Source organism: Candidozyma duobushaemuli, assembly GCF_002926085.2.
Source record: "Candidozyma duobushaemuli strain B09383 chromosome Unknown A_B09383, whole genome shotgun sequence".
Classification (NCBI taxonomy): Eukaryota; Fungi; Ascomycota; class Pichiomycetes; order Serinales; family Metschnikowiaceae; genus Candidozyma; species Candidozyma duobushaemuli.
In genome coordinates, this window is record NW_020289901.1 from 1,126,365 (window position 1) to 1,139,660 (window position 13,296).

At 45.1% G+C, this 13,296-nt stretch overlaps 8 protein-coding genes across 8 annotated transcripts; 2 read left to right on the top strand and 6 right to left on the bottom strand. All coding sequences in view use genetic code 12, as the record gives it.

The window, feature by feature from the left end:
* Positions 1-395: 395 nt before the first annotated feature.
* On the bottom strand, positions 396-1,643 carry CXQ87_000505 (uncharacterized protein; the record flags this gene model as incomplete). Its single annotated transcript, XM_025479081.1, has 1 exon — positions 396-1,643. The coding sequence occupies one exon, from the start codon at positions 1,641-1,643 to the stop codon at positions 396-398; it is 1,248 nt and encodes a 415-aa protein (XP_025338554.1).
* A 276-nt stretch (positions 1,644-1,919) lies between these two features.
* YHB1 (Yhb1p) lies at positions 1,920-3,076 on the bottom strand (the record flags this gene model as incomplete). The annotated part of the gene is made up of 2 exons (XM_025479082.1): positions 1,920-2,301; positions 2,373-3,076. 2 exons carry the CDS (start codon positions 3,074-3,076, stop codon positions 1,920-1,922), a joined length of 1,086 nt encoding a protein of 361 aa, XP_025338555.1.
* Positions 3,077-3,790: 714 nt separating this feature from the next.
* Positions 3,791-5,677, bottom strand: CXQ87_000507 (mitochondrial 54S ribosomal protein mL53; the record flags this gene model as incomplete). The annotated part of the gene is made up of 2 exons (XM_025479083.1): positions 3,791-4,895; positions 5,397-5,677. 2 exons carry the CDS (start codon positions 5,675-5,677, stop codon positions 3,791-3,793), a joined length of 1,386 nt encoding a protein of 461 aa, XP_025338556.1.
* A 99-nt stretch (positions 5,678-5,776) lies between these two features.
* CXQ87_000508 (uncharacterized protein) lies at positions 5,777-6,469 on the bottom strand (the record flags this gene model as incomplete). The annotated part of the gene is made up of 1 exon (XM_025479084.1): positions 5,777-6,469. The coding sequence occupies one exon, from the start codon at positions 6,467-6,469 to the stop codon at positions 5,777-5,779; it is 693 nt and encodes a 230-aa protein (XP_025338557.1).
* A 1,578-nt stretch (positions 6,470-8,047) lies between these two features.
* On the top strand, positions 8,048-8,404 carry CXQ87_000509 (uncharacterized protein; the record flags this gene model as incomplete). Its single annotated transcript, XM_025479085.1, has 1 exon — positions 8,048-8,404. The coding sequence occupies one exon, from the start codon at positions 8,048-8,050 to the stop codon at positions 8,402-8,404; it is 357 nt and encodes a 118-aa protein (XP_025338558.1).
* A 153-nt stretch (positions 8,405-8,557) lies between these two features.
* On the bottom strand, positions 8,558-9,256 carry CXQ87_000510 (uncharacterized protein; the record flags this gene model as incomplete). Its single annotated transcript, XM_025479086.1, has 1 exon — positions 8,558-9,256. The coding sequence occupies one exon, from the start codon at positions 9,254-9,256 to the stop codon at positions 8,558-8,560; it is 699 nt and encodes a 232-aa protein (XP_025338559.1).
* Positions 9,257-9,374: 118 nt separating this feature from the next.
* Positions 9,375-10,301, top strand: CXQ87_000511 (uncharacterized protein; the record flags this gene model as incomplete). Its single annotated transcript, XM_025479087.1, has 1 exon — positions 9,375-10,301. The coding sequence occupies one exon, from the start codon at positions 9,375-9,377 to the stop codon at positions 10,299-10,301; it is 927 nt and encodes a 308-aa protein (XP_025338560.1).
* A 46-nt stretch (positions 10,302-10,347) lies between these two features.
* CXQ87_000512 (uncharacterized protein) lies at positions 10,348-13,203 on the bottom strand (the record flags this gene model as incomplete). Its single annotated transcript, XM_025479088.1, has 1 exon — positions 10,348-13,203. The coding sequence occupies one exon, from the start codon at positions 13,201-13,203 to the stop codon at positions 10,348-10,350; it is 2,856 nt and encodes a 951-aa protein (XP_025338561.1).
* Between the last annotated feature and the right edge of the window lie 93 nt (positions 13,204-13,296).

Sequence of the window (13,296 nt, forward strand, 5' to 3'; positions counted from 1 at the left end):
CGAACAATGTACAGGATTGACAAATGTGAAATTCTCTGCCTTTGATTGGCTCACCCCAGACTTTTTGCCATACATCCGTGCACCTCACAGCACCAGCCAGTTGCGCCATGTGACATGTTCTATATCTTTTGATTATAATAGAGGGGTTGGCAAGGTGCTATGGTGAAGTTCGAACTGATTATGAGCCCACAAGTAAAAAATTGTCAGTTTTAGGATATCCACTGACGTCTGTAACCGACCTGTCCTTGACCATTGTATGACCCGTTACCCCGGAAGAACTCGCGCACTTAGCGCAAAAAACCTCGGGTCCAGGTTTGTGCATCACCTGAAAGTCACGCATACACGCACTATTTCCCGGAGAGATCGGATTAGATAAAATGCACTAAACGCTGGGTTTACCAAAGCTTAGCGGGCACCCAGATATCAGCCACAACGCCATCTTCGATGATGTAGTACCAAGCGTGGTTTGATGCAGTCATACAAGCGTGCTGAGGCACAACCTGGATTTTCGTGCCGTAGGGAATGAATTTCAAATTGTCTGCTTCTGGTTGCAAAACGCCGTGTTCCTGACTAACTCTGGCAACAAACCACCCCTTGTGCTCCGGCGGACTCACAATTTGACCGAAACCAGGCGTTGGTCCGGTGTCTTTGGAAAAAGCGATACCTCCGGCATTGATCAACTGTTCACCTGGTCCTTTAGGACCACGGTCTGGGTATTCGGAGAGGACCTCTGCAAGGAGGAAGATTGAGATGTCCTCGATGCCAACCAAATTTGTAGCTGCCTGCTGGAGGTCACAGCAGGTGTAGTTGCCAGCATGAAGCTCCAATTTGGCTACAAGCTTCTCCCCAACCGCATCCTCAATTGCTTGCACGCTCTTGACTTGTTGCGAGACATGCGCAGTAGGTGTAGCACCCACAGAAACATGCAAATCCAAATCTGGGTTCAAAGAGAGTGCATGCTTGGCAGCAAGGTTGGCGTGTCTGATCTCTTCCACCAACAAAGTGTGTGCATCCGAATCAGATCTTGCCCCGTAGGAATGGCCGGCGTGGCAGTAGAAGCCATGCAACTTAACAGAGCTCGACAGCACAATTTTCTGAATTAAAGAGTGGAGCCTACTCGATCCCTGCTCAAGCCCTGCACGATGAGTGCCCATGTCGACTTTCACAAAAACCTCCCAACTGGCGCCGTGCTCGATCGCGTATGTCTCAAGCGCTTCGATCTGTGCCTCATCATCAACCATAAGCTTGAACAGAGGCACCAATTTCAGAAAACGTGCCACTTCCGGCAACACCAGTTTTGCAATTGGAATACCAAGCAAAATATCCTTGACGGTGCCATCGTCAATTAGTGGCAAAATTAACCATGCCTCAGGGAGTGTGGACACAACTATCTTATGGGAGTGGTACAGGCCGTCTCCGGTCAATTGAATCCTCACACCTTCAGCAGCCTTGAGTGTCTTGATGTGGACTCTGAAATCAACATTCAATTCTTTGGCAGCGTCCAACATACGAATGGCATTGTTGGTGAACTTGGTCTTGTCTATGAGGAGTGACGGAGTAGGAAGGTCGTCGACTTTCTTATCCTTGTACTCATCAAGAAGCCTCTTCTTATTAGGCAAGATGTAAAAGGAATGGGGATGCATTTTGGAGCTGTAGATCGAAAGCCCGACGAATGAGATAGGAAGACTCGATGTATATATAACTTCTAGTGGAGTCAAGAGCGCGACCAAATGGGCTGATGACTCTGAGGCTACAGGAGCCCGAGTCAGATAAACAGAATCATCGTGCTGGAGACAGGACGTCGGGGAATCGCACGTCATTGACTGCTGCGCGGAATCCTGATTAACCTTTTGCAGCCATTCATCATGCATATATGTAAGGTTTATTAAGACTATTTAGATAGGTTTTAATCATAAGCTCTATACAGCCGTTGGGCCAAAGAATTCAGAGTGGATGTCTGTTTTTCCACGTTTGGATAACTCTTCTCTCACAAATTCCATGTAGCCAAGAGGACCAAGCATGTACACTTCCAGGTTAGGCAAGTCCAAGCTGTCAAAGTGGCTTTGAGAGAGTTTTTCGTTCTTGTCGTCGTTAAGACTGACGAATTTGAAGTTGGGGTTCTCGTTTTGCTTCTGCTTAAACCAGTTTTCAAAAGGAATAGCTTCGGCTCGCTGGTTGGAGTATAAAAGTGTGACTTTCTTGCCATCTTGGAGAGCCTTTTCTGTGATAGAAATCAATGGAGTGATACCTATACCACCGGCAAAAAGCACCACATCCTTGTCTGTTTCCTGGTATGTGAATCTGCCCGCTGGAGGGGCGACCTTGATGTGATCGCCGACTTTCAAGGTATTATGGACGTAGCCAGAAATGACCCCTTGTCGAGCTTCTTCACTGAAATACGGTACTCGCCGTCTGGATACTCTGAAATGGAATATTCTCTAGACTTCTCGATATCGCTACCGGGAATCAAGAAACGGAATCCGAGATACTGACCTCTCAAAGGTTGTGCTACCTTGGTTCCGTCGGCCGGCTTGAAGTAAACCAGCTTGACATCATCGGTCTCATTTTCGATCCTCGTCACCACAAAGTCCTTAAATCCTTCCCAAGGCTGTTTTTGATACTCTGCAAATTCTGCGTCAATTAAAAGCTGGGCCAAATTACCGTAGGCAATTGACCAGGCCTCCACAAATTCAGGAGTCGCTATTTTTTCACCCAAGAGCTTGCCCATGGTCGCAATCAAGTGCGATCCAACAACTGGATAGTGCTCTGCTCTGACTTGCAAACCAACGTGCTTGACCACTATTTGGTTCACAAAATCAGTCAATGGAGTCAAGTCATCTATGTTTTTGGCATAGTTAAGCAATGCAAACGCCAACACTTTAGGCTGCCTGTAGGTGATCTGGTTAGTGTCATTGAAAAAAGGCCTAACTTCTGGGTTTCCCGAGAGCATTGAATTGTAGAAAGTCTTGGTAAGGTCCAAGCCACTGGTCTCAAGAATAGGCACAGATGCCTTGATCAACTCCTTTTGAGCTGTGGTCAATGGTTGTGGTTTATAGATCTGAGGAGCAGAAGCCATGGTGCGAAATGGTTGCAAAATTCGTAAGAATGAGCTGCGCATGAATAAACGTCAAGAAAAAGCTTAGCTTAAATAGCTATCGCATTCTCCGTATATCTGCTCAGGCGATCACGTTCTCCGTAAAAATTTTTCAGAAGGGGTCTTATTTTACCCGTGGGCCCATGACCAATGAGTGGGCTGAGATTTCAAACCACGTTGCAGCACTATCAGGTGAGCTTCCGCGGTTCCCCGACTTGCCCAAAGTTGGCCGACAGTATTAGGACCCCTGACAGAGAACATTTCGTATTCCAGAAATAAGGTTCTCCGCAAAGGCTAGTCGATAAAGCTATATCATATTTAGTGGGCAAATATAAAAATCTGAAAAGCATCAGATATGCGGAGGTGAGTGAGCTTACTTTCGCCCCGCTGATCTTCAACGTCCATAACTCCGTCTCCTGTCTGTGCTTACTAATAGAAATCAGGAAATCTCGTAATCCATTAATAGCTTTTCCATCGAACCACCACCTCATTGTGTTTGCAGATACTCATGTATGCGGATGGCAGAAGCCGTGTTTGGCCGTTAAGCGCGGATCAAGAGCTTACAGCGGCTCAACATGACTGAGCCACCATTAAAATGATCCTCCAGTGACTCTAGTACTTTAATTTCGTTCAAGCATTTGAAAGTGCTACATAAGTTATGGCACGGGTCCCGCAAATATAATTTGCAACCATCGATTAACCGATTCGATTCTGCACTTCCTGCCAAAGCCGCAGAGTGATTGTGGCAGACTTGTCTCCGGGCGTGACCTTCCCGTAATTAGTACCAGCTAAGTAGAAGCCACAACCGGGCGGAAAGTGCTTTGCCGCCGTTTTATAGGCATAGTACAGGTAACCGTACAGAGGAAGCGGAACCTTCTCCTGCGCTTCCAAGGACTCGATAAACGGCGTCTTCACGGTACGTGCTATTTTCCCTGATACTAATGCAGTCATAACTGTAGGAGGAAGATTCAGGGAGCTCTTCACGAGATTGCCAATGAAACCTGGAGCGCTAGACTCCTCGCTAGTCACGTAGATGGTGCCCATGGAAACTGCAACGGCACCCTTTCGTAAGTACTCCGCAACGTCCTCGGCATCAATTATTCCTCCTGCGGGAATAACCTTCCCGAGATCCACAATATTGTCAAAAAGTGCTTTTGTTGAGAGCTGCTCATCAGGGCTTATGAATGCTCCTCTATGTCCACCAGCCTCGTAACCTTGCGCCACAAGAACATCAGCACCAACAGCAAGAGCTGCCTCTGCTTCTTTCCGATTGGTTACACACGCAAAGACTAAGATTCCTTCCTTGTGAATGAGATCGACCGTTTGTTGCTTGGGTAGACCAAAGTGAAACAGCACCACCTTGACATTGAGCTTCCCTAGCTGTTCAACGAAAGGCTTCACGTCATGCTTAGCCTCAAACTCTTTAAAAGAAACGTTTATGCGTTCGAATTGTGGAATTGTGCTGCGTAAGTCCTCACTGCTGACACCTGAAGCCTTCTCCATGATCTTGAACCAATTGGCTTGCTCTGTGGGACCCGGAGGTGTCTGCTCCTTGTAATCATGAGCAAAGAAGTTCACATTGACAGGGGCATTGCCTGCTAAGTGCTTGAATCGTCTAATCTGCTCGAACACAGGCTCCGTGTTCTTGGTCAAGTCATATGAGGCCATTGGAAGCGATCCCAAGCCACCTACCTTGGCTACCTCTGCAACCATTTCAACTGTGGAGACTCCGGCCATGGGTGCTTGCATTATAGGGGCTCTTAGCCCTAGATTCTCGATGAATGATTTAAACTTGAACATGCTTACAATTGAGATCTGCGAGGCACTCCCACTATATATATGCGTCAGAGTGTCTGGGGTGGTTCCATACACCCGAGCCCGTTAACATATATTCGATACAACTTAACTCTTTGGAATTGAAGGAACGATCTGACTATGATAGTTGTGTTATCAACTGAATGGAAATAATATACCCAGTTTTCTGAGATGCAGATAGTATGTGACGACGACATAACGATTAGTGTTTACAGACTTCTGGGAAACTCACCTTTCTTTTCTTGGAATTTTGCTCCGAAGAATATATCCAAATCATCACGATGAAATGATCTCTCAGCTCGAATCACCAGATCAACCACCAACCTCAGCTAGACTACCCCTGCTACAGTAGTGTTCCTGTTGTTGCTTGTATTATTTACAGAATCATGACTCGTGCTGGCGCCTTTCCAGCTTCTGGTGCAGCCTTTACCCGGCTGAACCAAATGTATATACCCTTGGCTTTCTTTAGATAGCTCCGCTGCTTTACTCTGAGATGGCGTCCTTAAGAGCCAACTTTCTCAGGTGGGCGTCAAAGTATGACCTCAAGTCTTCAAAACGCTTGCTCTGAGGGTTGATTTCCATCACCTCCTTGTCCTTGAAAGTCACCTTGACCAAAGGTTCCTCGTCTCCAGTGAGAATCTTGCGTTCAATGGAGCACCCGCTCTTCAGCGCAGTGGGTATACGGCCAATAAATAGTCTCACAGGCTTTGCGGCCTCGGAAAAGGGGTTAAACCTCACCGACACATGCGTGAAATACTTGGTGATCATGGGAAGGTGTGTGAAGTGTAGTTGAAATTTTTCTCTACTCTACAGTTGTAGGTACCGCACCCGTGCACCACGTACATTAGGGTCCCACCAGATCTTGACTTAATCATGGTAGTCGTAACACGATTCGAAAAATTCAATCTCCAAGTCCAATGTCTTTTCAAAGAATTCACTGCACTTCTTCTTGCTTTCTTCGTCAACACCAACTCTGTTCACCTCGTCTGCAAGGAAATCACACCATGCGCCAAACTCGGGACCACTGTGTAAAACAACCCACTCGTTGTGCTTATAAGCAAGGTTTTTGATCTCGGGTGTTCTTTCCAAATGGTATTCGGCCCAGCCTTGGTAAACCTTTTCCATCACGTACATAAAAGTGATGATCTCTGGGTACAGTCTCAGCTTGAACGTCAAGTAATCGAGGATGTCGAGGTACTTTTGGACAGCTGGTAGGGTTGGTGGATCTTGTTTCAACATTGATTTGGCATTTGCTTCGATTTCGTCCTTTGACTCGGCCCTCAATTGGTCCAAGCACTTGAAGAAGTAGGTGTTCTCGGAATTCGAAATGAACCCAATCTGCTTCCCCAAGACAATAGCGGACTCTGGCTTGTCACAGTAGACCAAAGCATTTCCGAAAAGGTTCAAACCTAATTGAAAGAATTTGAGGTCTTGCACTAAGTATGTGAAGAGCTTGTAGTCTGGAAGAGTTCCCTTGCAAAGCTCGTTGGTGAGAGCACAAGTAATCAGCTTATGGAACTTGTCATGATGCTTCTCCATTAATTGGTCGATGAATGTCATTGTAAGTGCTGAAAAAGAGTAAATGTTACGTTTGACTTAAAAGTTGCCGATGGTTTAAGCTTAATGCATATATGCGCTTACAGGGTGCGGGCCTGAGGACCTATGCTGGTATAGGGCACTGGTTGCAACGACCCCACTAGATAAAACTCGACTGGTGATGATGTGTTTAATGTAAACTTGTCAATCGTACCTCGAACAGAAACAAAAAAAAAAAAAAAAAAAAAAAAAAAAAAAAAAAAAAAAAAAAAAAAAAAAAAAAAAAAAAAAAAAAAAAAAAAAAAAACAATTATTAGTAACGACACTGAAGACAACCCAATAGCATAATCTATCCTTGAAACCCACGAGTTGAAGATGAAGAGCCCCAGAAAGTTCCTTGATATCTTAACAATACTTCATCCATAGAGCTCCAACTTAGTCTAAAAAAACTCGGAAAGAAGGCACTCAGCAGGATACACACCAGACTCTGATATTGACTTACCACATCAACGATTCAGCAACGAGACCCAACCACATGCCTTTGATAAAATTGCGTAATTGATTGATAACAACTCAATCATTGATATCAAGGAGTGTTTTGAACCGAATGCAATCCGATTGGCCGTGGATATCGAAACGCAATTTCAAAAACGACCGGTGCTCCGTTTAGAGAAACCACAAACACAGTTATTGAAGCAAGCAGCAAGACATGTTTCACAAGCGATTAAGATCGAAGAATTGCATCCACCATTCCATTGTAGCGTGTTCTGGTTCTCGAGAGTAATCAGAGATAAGGGTTACAATGACTGTGAGGATATCAAGATGAAGAAAGTTCGAAACGTACCTAACAAGGCGAAAGCGTTACCTTCTCTGTCAAATTATGCATGCTGCCAAATTCCAAGCCCCTGCTTCCAATCAAGACTAGCGTGTTTCGGCTATCGGATGCGCATGGTGGAAACTATAGGCGAAGATAATAAGCACTGCAGCTATTCTCTCGGGTAGAATCATTGTGAAATTTAAGAGGCTTATGGGTAACGCTCGTCGTTATCTCTACGTCGGTGAGCATTATTTCCGCATTCACCCGAGTTATCTTGAGGCTTATTCTGGAGCATAATCTCTCGTACCGTTGCAATCATAGGTCAGCCACGGTCTTGTAAATCTACACCACCTTCAAGCCGATGTTCATGGTTTCTTATCACAAAATCCAACCTACCACAAAGGTAAATGTATTGGGCTTCACGTTATCCATGATCATATATGACATTGTGCATTACCGAAGTCACAAGCCAACTTATGCCAGATCCGATGAAAGAAAGTCAAAAAGGCATTATGACACATGCTTGACAGCTAAACGGTCCTTATCCAATGATACAGACGCACGCTTATCTCTGGTGCTGCTGGTACTCATTTTGCGCTTTAGCTGCGGCGCATCAAGAATCTCAATTTTGCAGCCATAACCGTGGAGCGAACAAGAAGAACACCGAGGCTCATATGACAATTGAAGTATTCGAGTGTTCAGCAATGAATCCGAAGAATATTTAAACAGACAGAATCTCCTCCATTTTTTCCCATCAAACACTCAAACACTCAATCTTCTCAACAATGCAAATCTCCAAGCTCGTTACCACTACTCTCGCTGCTTCCACTGCTGTCTCTGCCACTCCAGTTGCTAACAACTTGGCCAAGAGAGACGATGCTGTCGATGTTGTCTTGAAGGACGTCGAAGACCTTCTTGGAACAGTTGTCAAGGATGTCACTGGTCTTTTGGCTGACGCTGGTCTTAACGTCACCTCTGTTCTTGAACCAATCCTCCTGCCATTGGGATTGAAGAAGAGAGAGGAGGAGTTGGCTGCTTTGGAGAGAAGAGACCTCTCTACCATTCTCAGCGACGTTGACGGTTTGGTTTCCGACATCTTGAAGGGTGTTGGCAAGATCAGCGCTGACTTGCTTGGCCTTTAAACCTGTCTCACATTTTCAATTCAACTTTAGCTAGCTACTTCATAAAGAAAAAGAAAAAAAATAAAAAAAATTCACCCACTTTGACGTGTAGGAGGTTTCAAACGAACAAGTTGATCAATGCACTTTATATTCTATAGCTTTTATTTGACTGGCTTACCTGGCAACAGCAGATGAAGGTTGCTGTACGCGAGGAAGCTCTTGGGACTGAACACGGCCTCGGTTTCTTTTCTCCATGAATGCATCATATGTAGTAGCCTTTCTGTCCCGGAGGTACCCAAAAAGAAAATAGCCCACCGGCACGTATGCCAAAATACATGCTTTGAGCACAAGTTCATGCCAGTCGTTTTGAACGAAGCCAAGACTCAAAAACACTAGAATCATCTCGCTGATGCAGCTCACGAAGAATGTGAGGTAGAAGTGGTGATGATGGAGCCAAAACAACCATAATGGAGAGGTTCTGGTTTTGGTCTTGAAGCCATGGTAGAAGCAATCAATCATATTCTGGATACACCAACCCAGAATAAGGAATGAATAGGACGTGTGCTTGGCGATCTTGGGATGAGGGTAGATCACGCCGTAGCACATCCAGATCATTCTGACAGCATCAAATAAACCCCACAAATCGTTCAAAGTGAAGTTGGGCTTGGCCAACGCAGCAACTAAGGTCCATCCAATGAGTGGAAACACGCTGACCACATGGAAGAAATCAGCAATACCAGCAGGTAAGAACTTTCTGCCCACCAAAGGAAGCAAGATGAGGAAACGGCAGAAGCAGCAGAACCATAGCGTTGTGGAGACAACGTTGTAGTAAAAGATGAGCTTGCGGGCTCCCGTCAAAGGGTATAAGGCCATGTTGTAAAAGAAGGCGGTTTCACGTTTTTCTTGATTGAAGGCTGTACCAGCCTCATGCACTACAGAACACGACCGTTACTTTCTGCGCGGTACTGCTGCAAAGTATCAACCACCTAGTATGAGAATTCTAGGGCTATTTATATTCACCTTTTGCGCCGTTTTCGTGGCTGCAAACTGGTCACCGGAGGATTATGAGATTTTCAGCTTGAATGACAAAATCAAGAAAGATCTTGGTCCAGAGACCGACTTCTACACATGGCTAAATCTACCTAGAGGACCCAAGTCTTCTTTTGAAGAGATCAACAAGGCTTACAGAAAATTGTCGAGGAGATTGCATCCTGATAAGTTTAGCGGAAGACCAAAGAAGCTTAAGAAGAAGGCGGAGGAGCGTTTCCAAAGATTGTCTCTTGTCGGCAACATCTTGAGAGACCACAGCTTGAAGACTAGATACGACTATTTCTACGACAAAGGTTTTCCCAAATGGAGAGGCACGGGCTACTTTTACCTGAGATTTCGTCCTGGTTTTGTTCTTACATTGGTCGTACTCTTTTTGATCGTGGGATTGTTCCACTATGTCTCACTCAAAATCAGCAGAAAGCAGGACTACAAGAGAATTATGAACATGAAGGATGAGATCAGATCGCAGGCTTGGAATAACTCCGGTGTGCCACCGTTAGATGGCTCTGATAGAAAAGTTGAAGCTCCCAACGGTGTTCAATTTCATGTCTCTAATACTGGTGATGTCAGTATCATCGAGACCGAGAGAAACAACAACAGGGTGCTCGTTCCTTTGGATGAAAATGATATCAACGTGAACCCAGGTTTCAAAGAGACTTTATTCTTCAAAGTGCCTGCAAAACTTTGGAACGTGTCTATCGGTAAGGTCACTGGGAAGGGTATCGACACCACTATTGTTTATCAAACATCATCGGCTGAAACCGAGAAGCAAACCCAGGAAAAGAAGACCAAGAAAAAAAAGAAGCCTAAGGGAAACAAGATCGAATTGCCTAATGGCAAAGTCATCTATAGCAAACCCAAAAAGTAAGCTTGGTAATTATATTAATTATAATTCTATATATCGAAAGAATTCATTATTCACTATGCTTTGGTACACGGCGCAACTCATTGTGGTCATCATCTTCGTCAGAGGAACTGGATCCTGATAAATCGTCAAAAAAGTTATCATCATTGAGGTCATCCTGATGCCCTGGGAATTTGGACCCATTCAAGTCATCAACAAACTCTTCTTGATTTTCTACCAGCGATTTTGGCGACATGCTCTGAATTCGAACATCCGAGAGATTCGCATTTGTCTCGGCTTCGCCATCGTCAACATCCTCATCTTCATCTGCATTCGTGGGCTGCAGATTCACAAACTCATCATGATTACTGCTGTCGCCTAGTATGATGAAGTTTTTCTGTTCTTCGTCATATGGCTCAAGGTCCATGTAACCAACTGTTGATGAATCAAAGCCATAAGCTTCATCGTCGGGTTGTCTCCGATGACCGCTGTCTTCCATATTCTCGGCATCATCATATTCGGAGTCGGCACCTAATATCGCATTGTATAGTTCACGAGTCTTTAGAAGCACATGTTCCACGAACCATTCCCACTCCTTGCCGTTGACGGCATCGACAATCACGGGTGAGATCAATCCAGGCTTATACAACGAAGAGAACTTCACCACTTCCTCACTAATAAGGATTAAGTGGCCTGTGTAGCCCGGACGAGGTTCGGCCTTCGTCTTAAAAGTGTCAACGATAAGGTTTGTGATATTACATTCATCTCGTTTGAATAATTCCACAATCAAGAACGAGTTATATGAGTTCAATTTGCCGTTGAAAATCTGTTGTATCAAATCGAAAACAACGTTGTGAAAGAAATTATGCCAGGGATAATCAACAAATTTTCTAATCATCTTTGGGAGTATCTTCAGATCCACAAGCTTAATTTTGAAATCATCACCGATGCATGGATTGCTTCTGAAGATTTGATCGCGTTCTTCACAGACAAAAGGATTCTCCTGCGAGACTGCGGGCTCTTCGTCGTCAGATTCAACAAACTCAGCGGCATTGAGCTGATCCATTTTCAGCTTGGTAAAGCTCTTTACTGACAAATCGCTGTTGTTCGACTTGCCTCTTCTTCTGCCCCCATCAGCGGACATGCCATCGTGCAAGGAAACATCATCTAGGCCACTCGTCACATCACCAATATGCTCTTTGTCGTGTTCAGAAGTGTCATCATCTAATATGGAGCCAGCCAACGCTTCCTTGAGCCGCGATTCTTGTAAGACACGAATCTGATCACGGATTCGGACGATGTCCGCAATCTTTCTCGAATTGAGTAAAATCATATTGGAGCAATGAAGAAGCTCAGCGATGAGTTCAAATAACTTGAACTTTGTTACACCTAGAGCTTCTGTTCCTCTCTCGGCAGCCGCAGGAGCACTAGCGTCGAGATCGATAAGTTCAGAGATTTCGTCCATATTTTCCGAAAAGATCTGGAGCATGTCACCCAAGAAGACCGGATCTCTAAAACCAGGAGGGTTCTGGTCAAAATCTTTGAGCCACTGATACATCACATAAACACTGACCTCGCCAGTAGGTTCTCCAGTGTTGTTTTCAAGTAGTGAGCTGTATGTGCCACAGTTCAAGTCGTAGTCCGAATTATTCTTCCTGATAAGCTCAATCAATATCGTGACACAGTTGCTGATTCCACTTTTGTTCGTCCTGGGCAAATCTGATGCCAGCTTGCCAGGAAGGCGGTACAAGATGATGTCATGTACCATTTGCCTGATTATCCTGGGCGAGGCCAATTCACGGGTCAATTGGTTGGGACCAATATTTGTTTCAAGGTCCACCGCTAAAGTCGAGTTGGATGAAATCGATATGAGGGCTTTGATGAATTCAGCAGCTGCGGTCTGTCTAAAAAGTAGCTGATAGTTTGGGATGCAGACGTGATCCTCCTCGAATTGAGACATAATTGGCTTGAGAATGTCAACAAGCTTGTCAACGAGCTGCTGCTGTACGAGGACCTCTATAATGCCCGTGGGCGAGTCTGCTCGGTCGGTCTGGATCACCTTGATAAAGAAATCCATCAAAATTGGTATTTCGATTTTGGCCAAGAATGTGTCGACCAAATTATGACGCCGCCTAATGAAATTGAGAAACTCAATAGTATTCGAATCCAAAAAGTGGTCAAGGACCAGTACCAAGTACCCAACGGCCGGCGAACTTTCACAGAGATGTGGCATCAGGATCACCAGCCACAACTTCTCCATAAGCACGGGCGTTTCAATAACTCGGTTGGAAATGACCCAAAAGTCCATGGAAAGAACATCTGTGGCGCCTTGAATGTATCGACGTAGGCGCTCCTCGGCTGGTTCACGTTTAGCATCCTCAGTATCTTGCTCTTGCTCCTCTTCTTCTTCCTCCTCTTTAGCGTCTTCCATTCTCTGTTCTCTAACTTCGTCCAGGGGATTGTCAGTATGGAGACTCCCGGTATCGCTCTTGTTGACAAGGTCTGCTAGCTTCTGATCCTCCTTGAGTGCAAGGCTGTGAAAAAATTCGACAGACTGATCTATGTAATCAAGAAGACCCATCAAGATATGGGGCTGGAGCACAAGCTCCATCAATTTTGCCTCTCGAGCGGTCTTTGATAACACATTATTGGAGCTTGCTTCATTCGATGACGAAGCCAACGAGGCGTCATCGCTCATGGAGCTATTTCTCGTTGCTTCCACCTGCTGGACCAGCGGCAACTGGAAGTTAGTCTTCTTGCCGTATTTGCTCAGTAGACTCTTCAACTCCTCCATGAACTCCAGCTGGATGGTTCTATCTTCGAACAAATCCTCGACATTGATCTTGCTCACATCCGCCGTAGAATCAAGGAGCTTCTGTAGATGACTGTTGTTATTGAAGGAGCTCGAGAAGGGCCAAAACGACATGGTCTTTTGAGGAGTAAATTATGCTTTCAAGTATAACTGCTGCTGTTGTGTGAATGGCTTCGGATTCTAACCCCAGGGAGCTTGCGCAAGCGA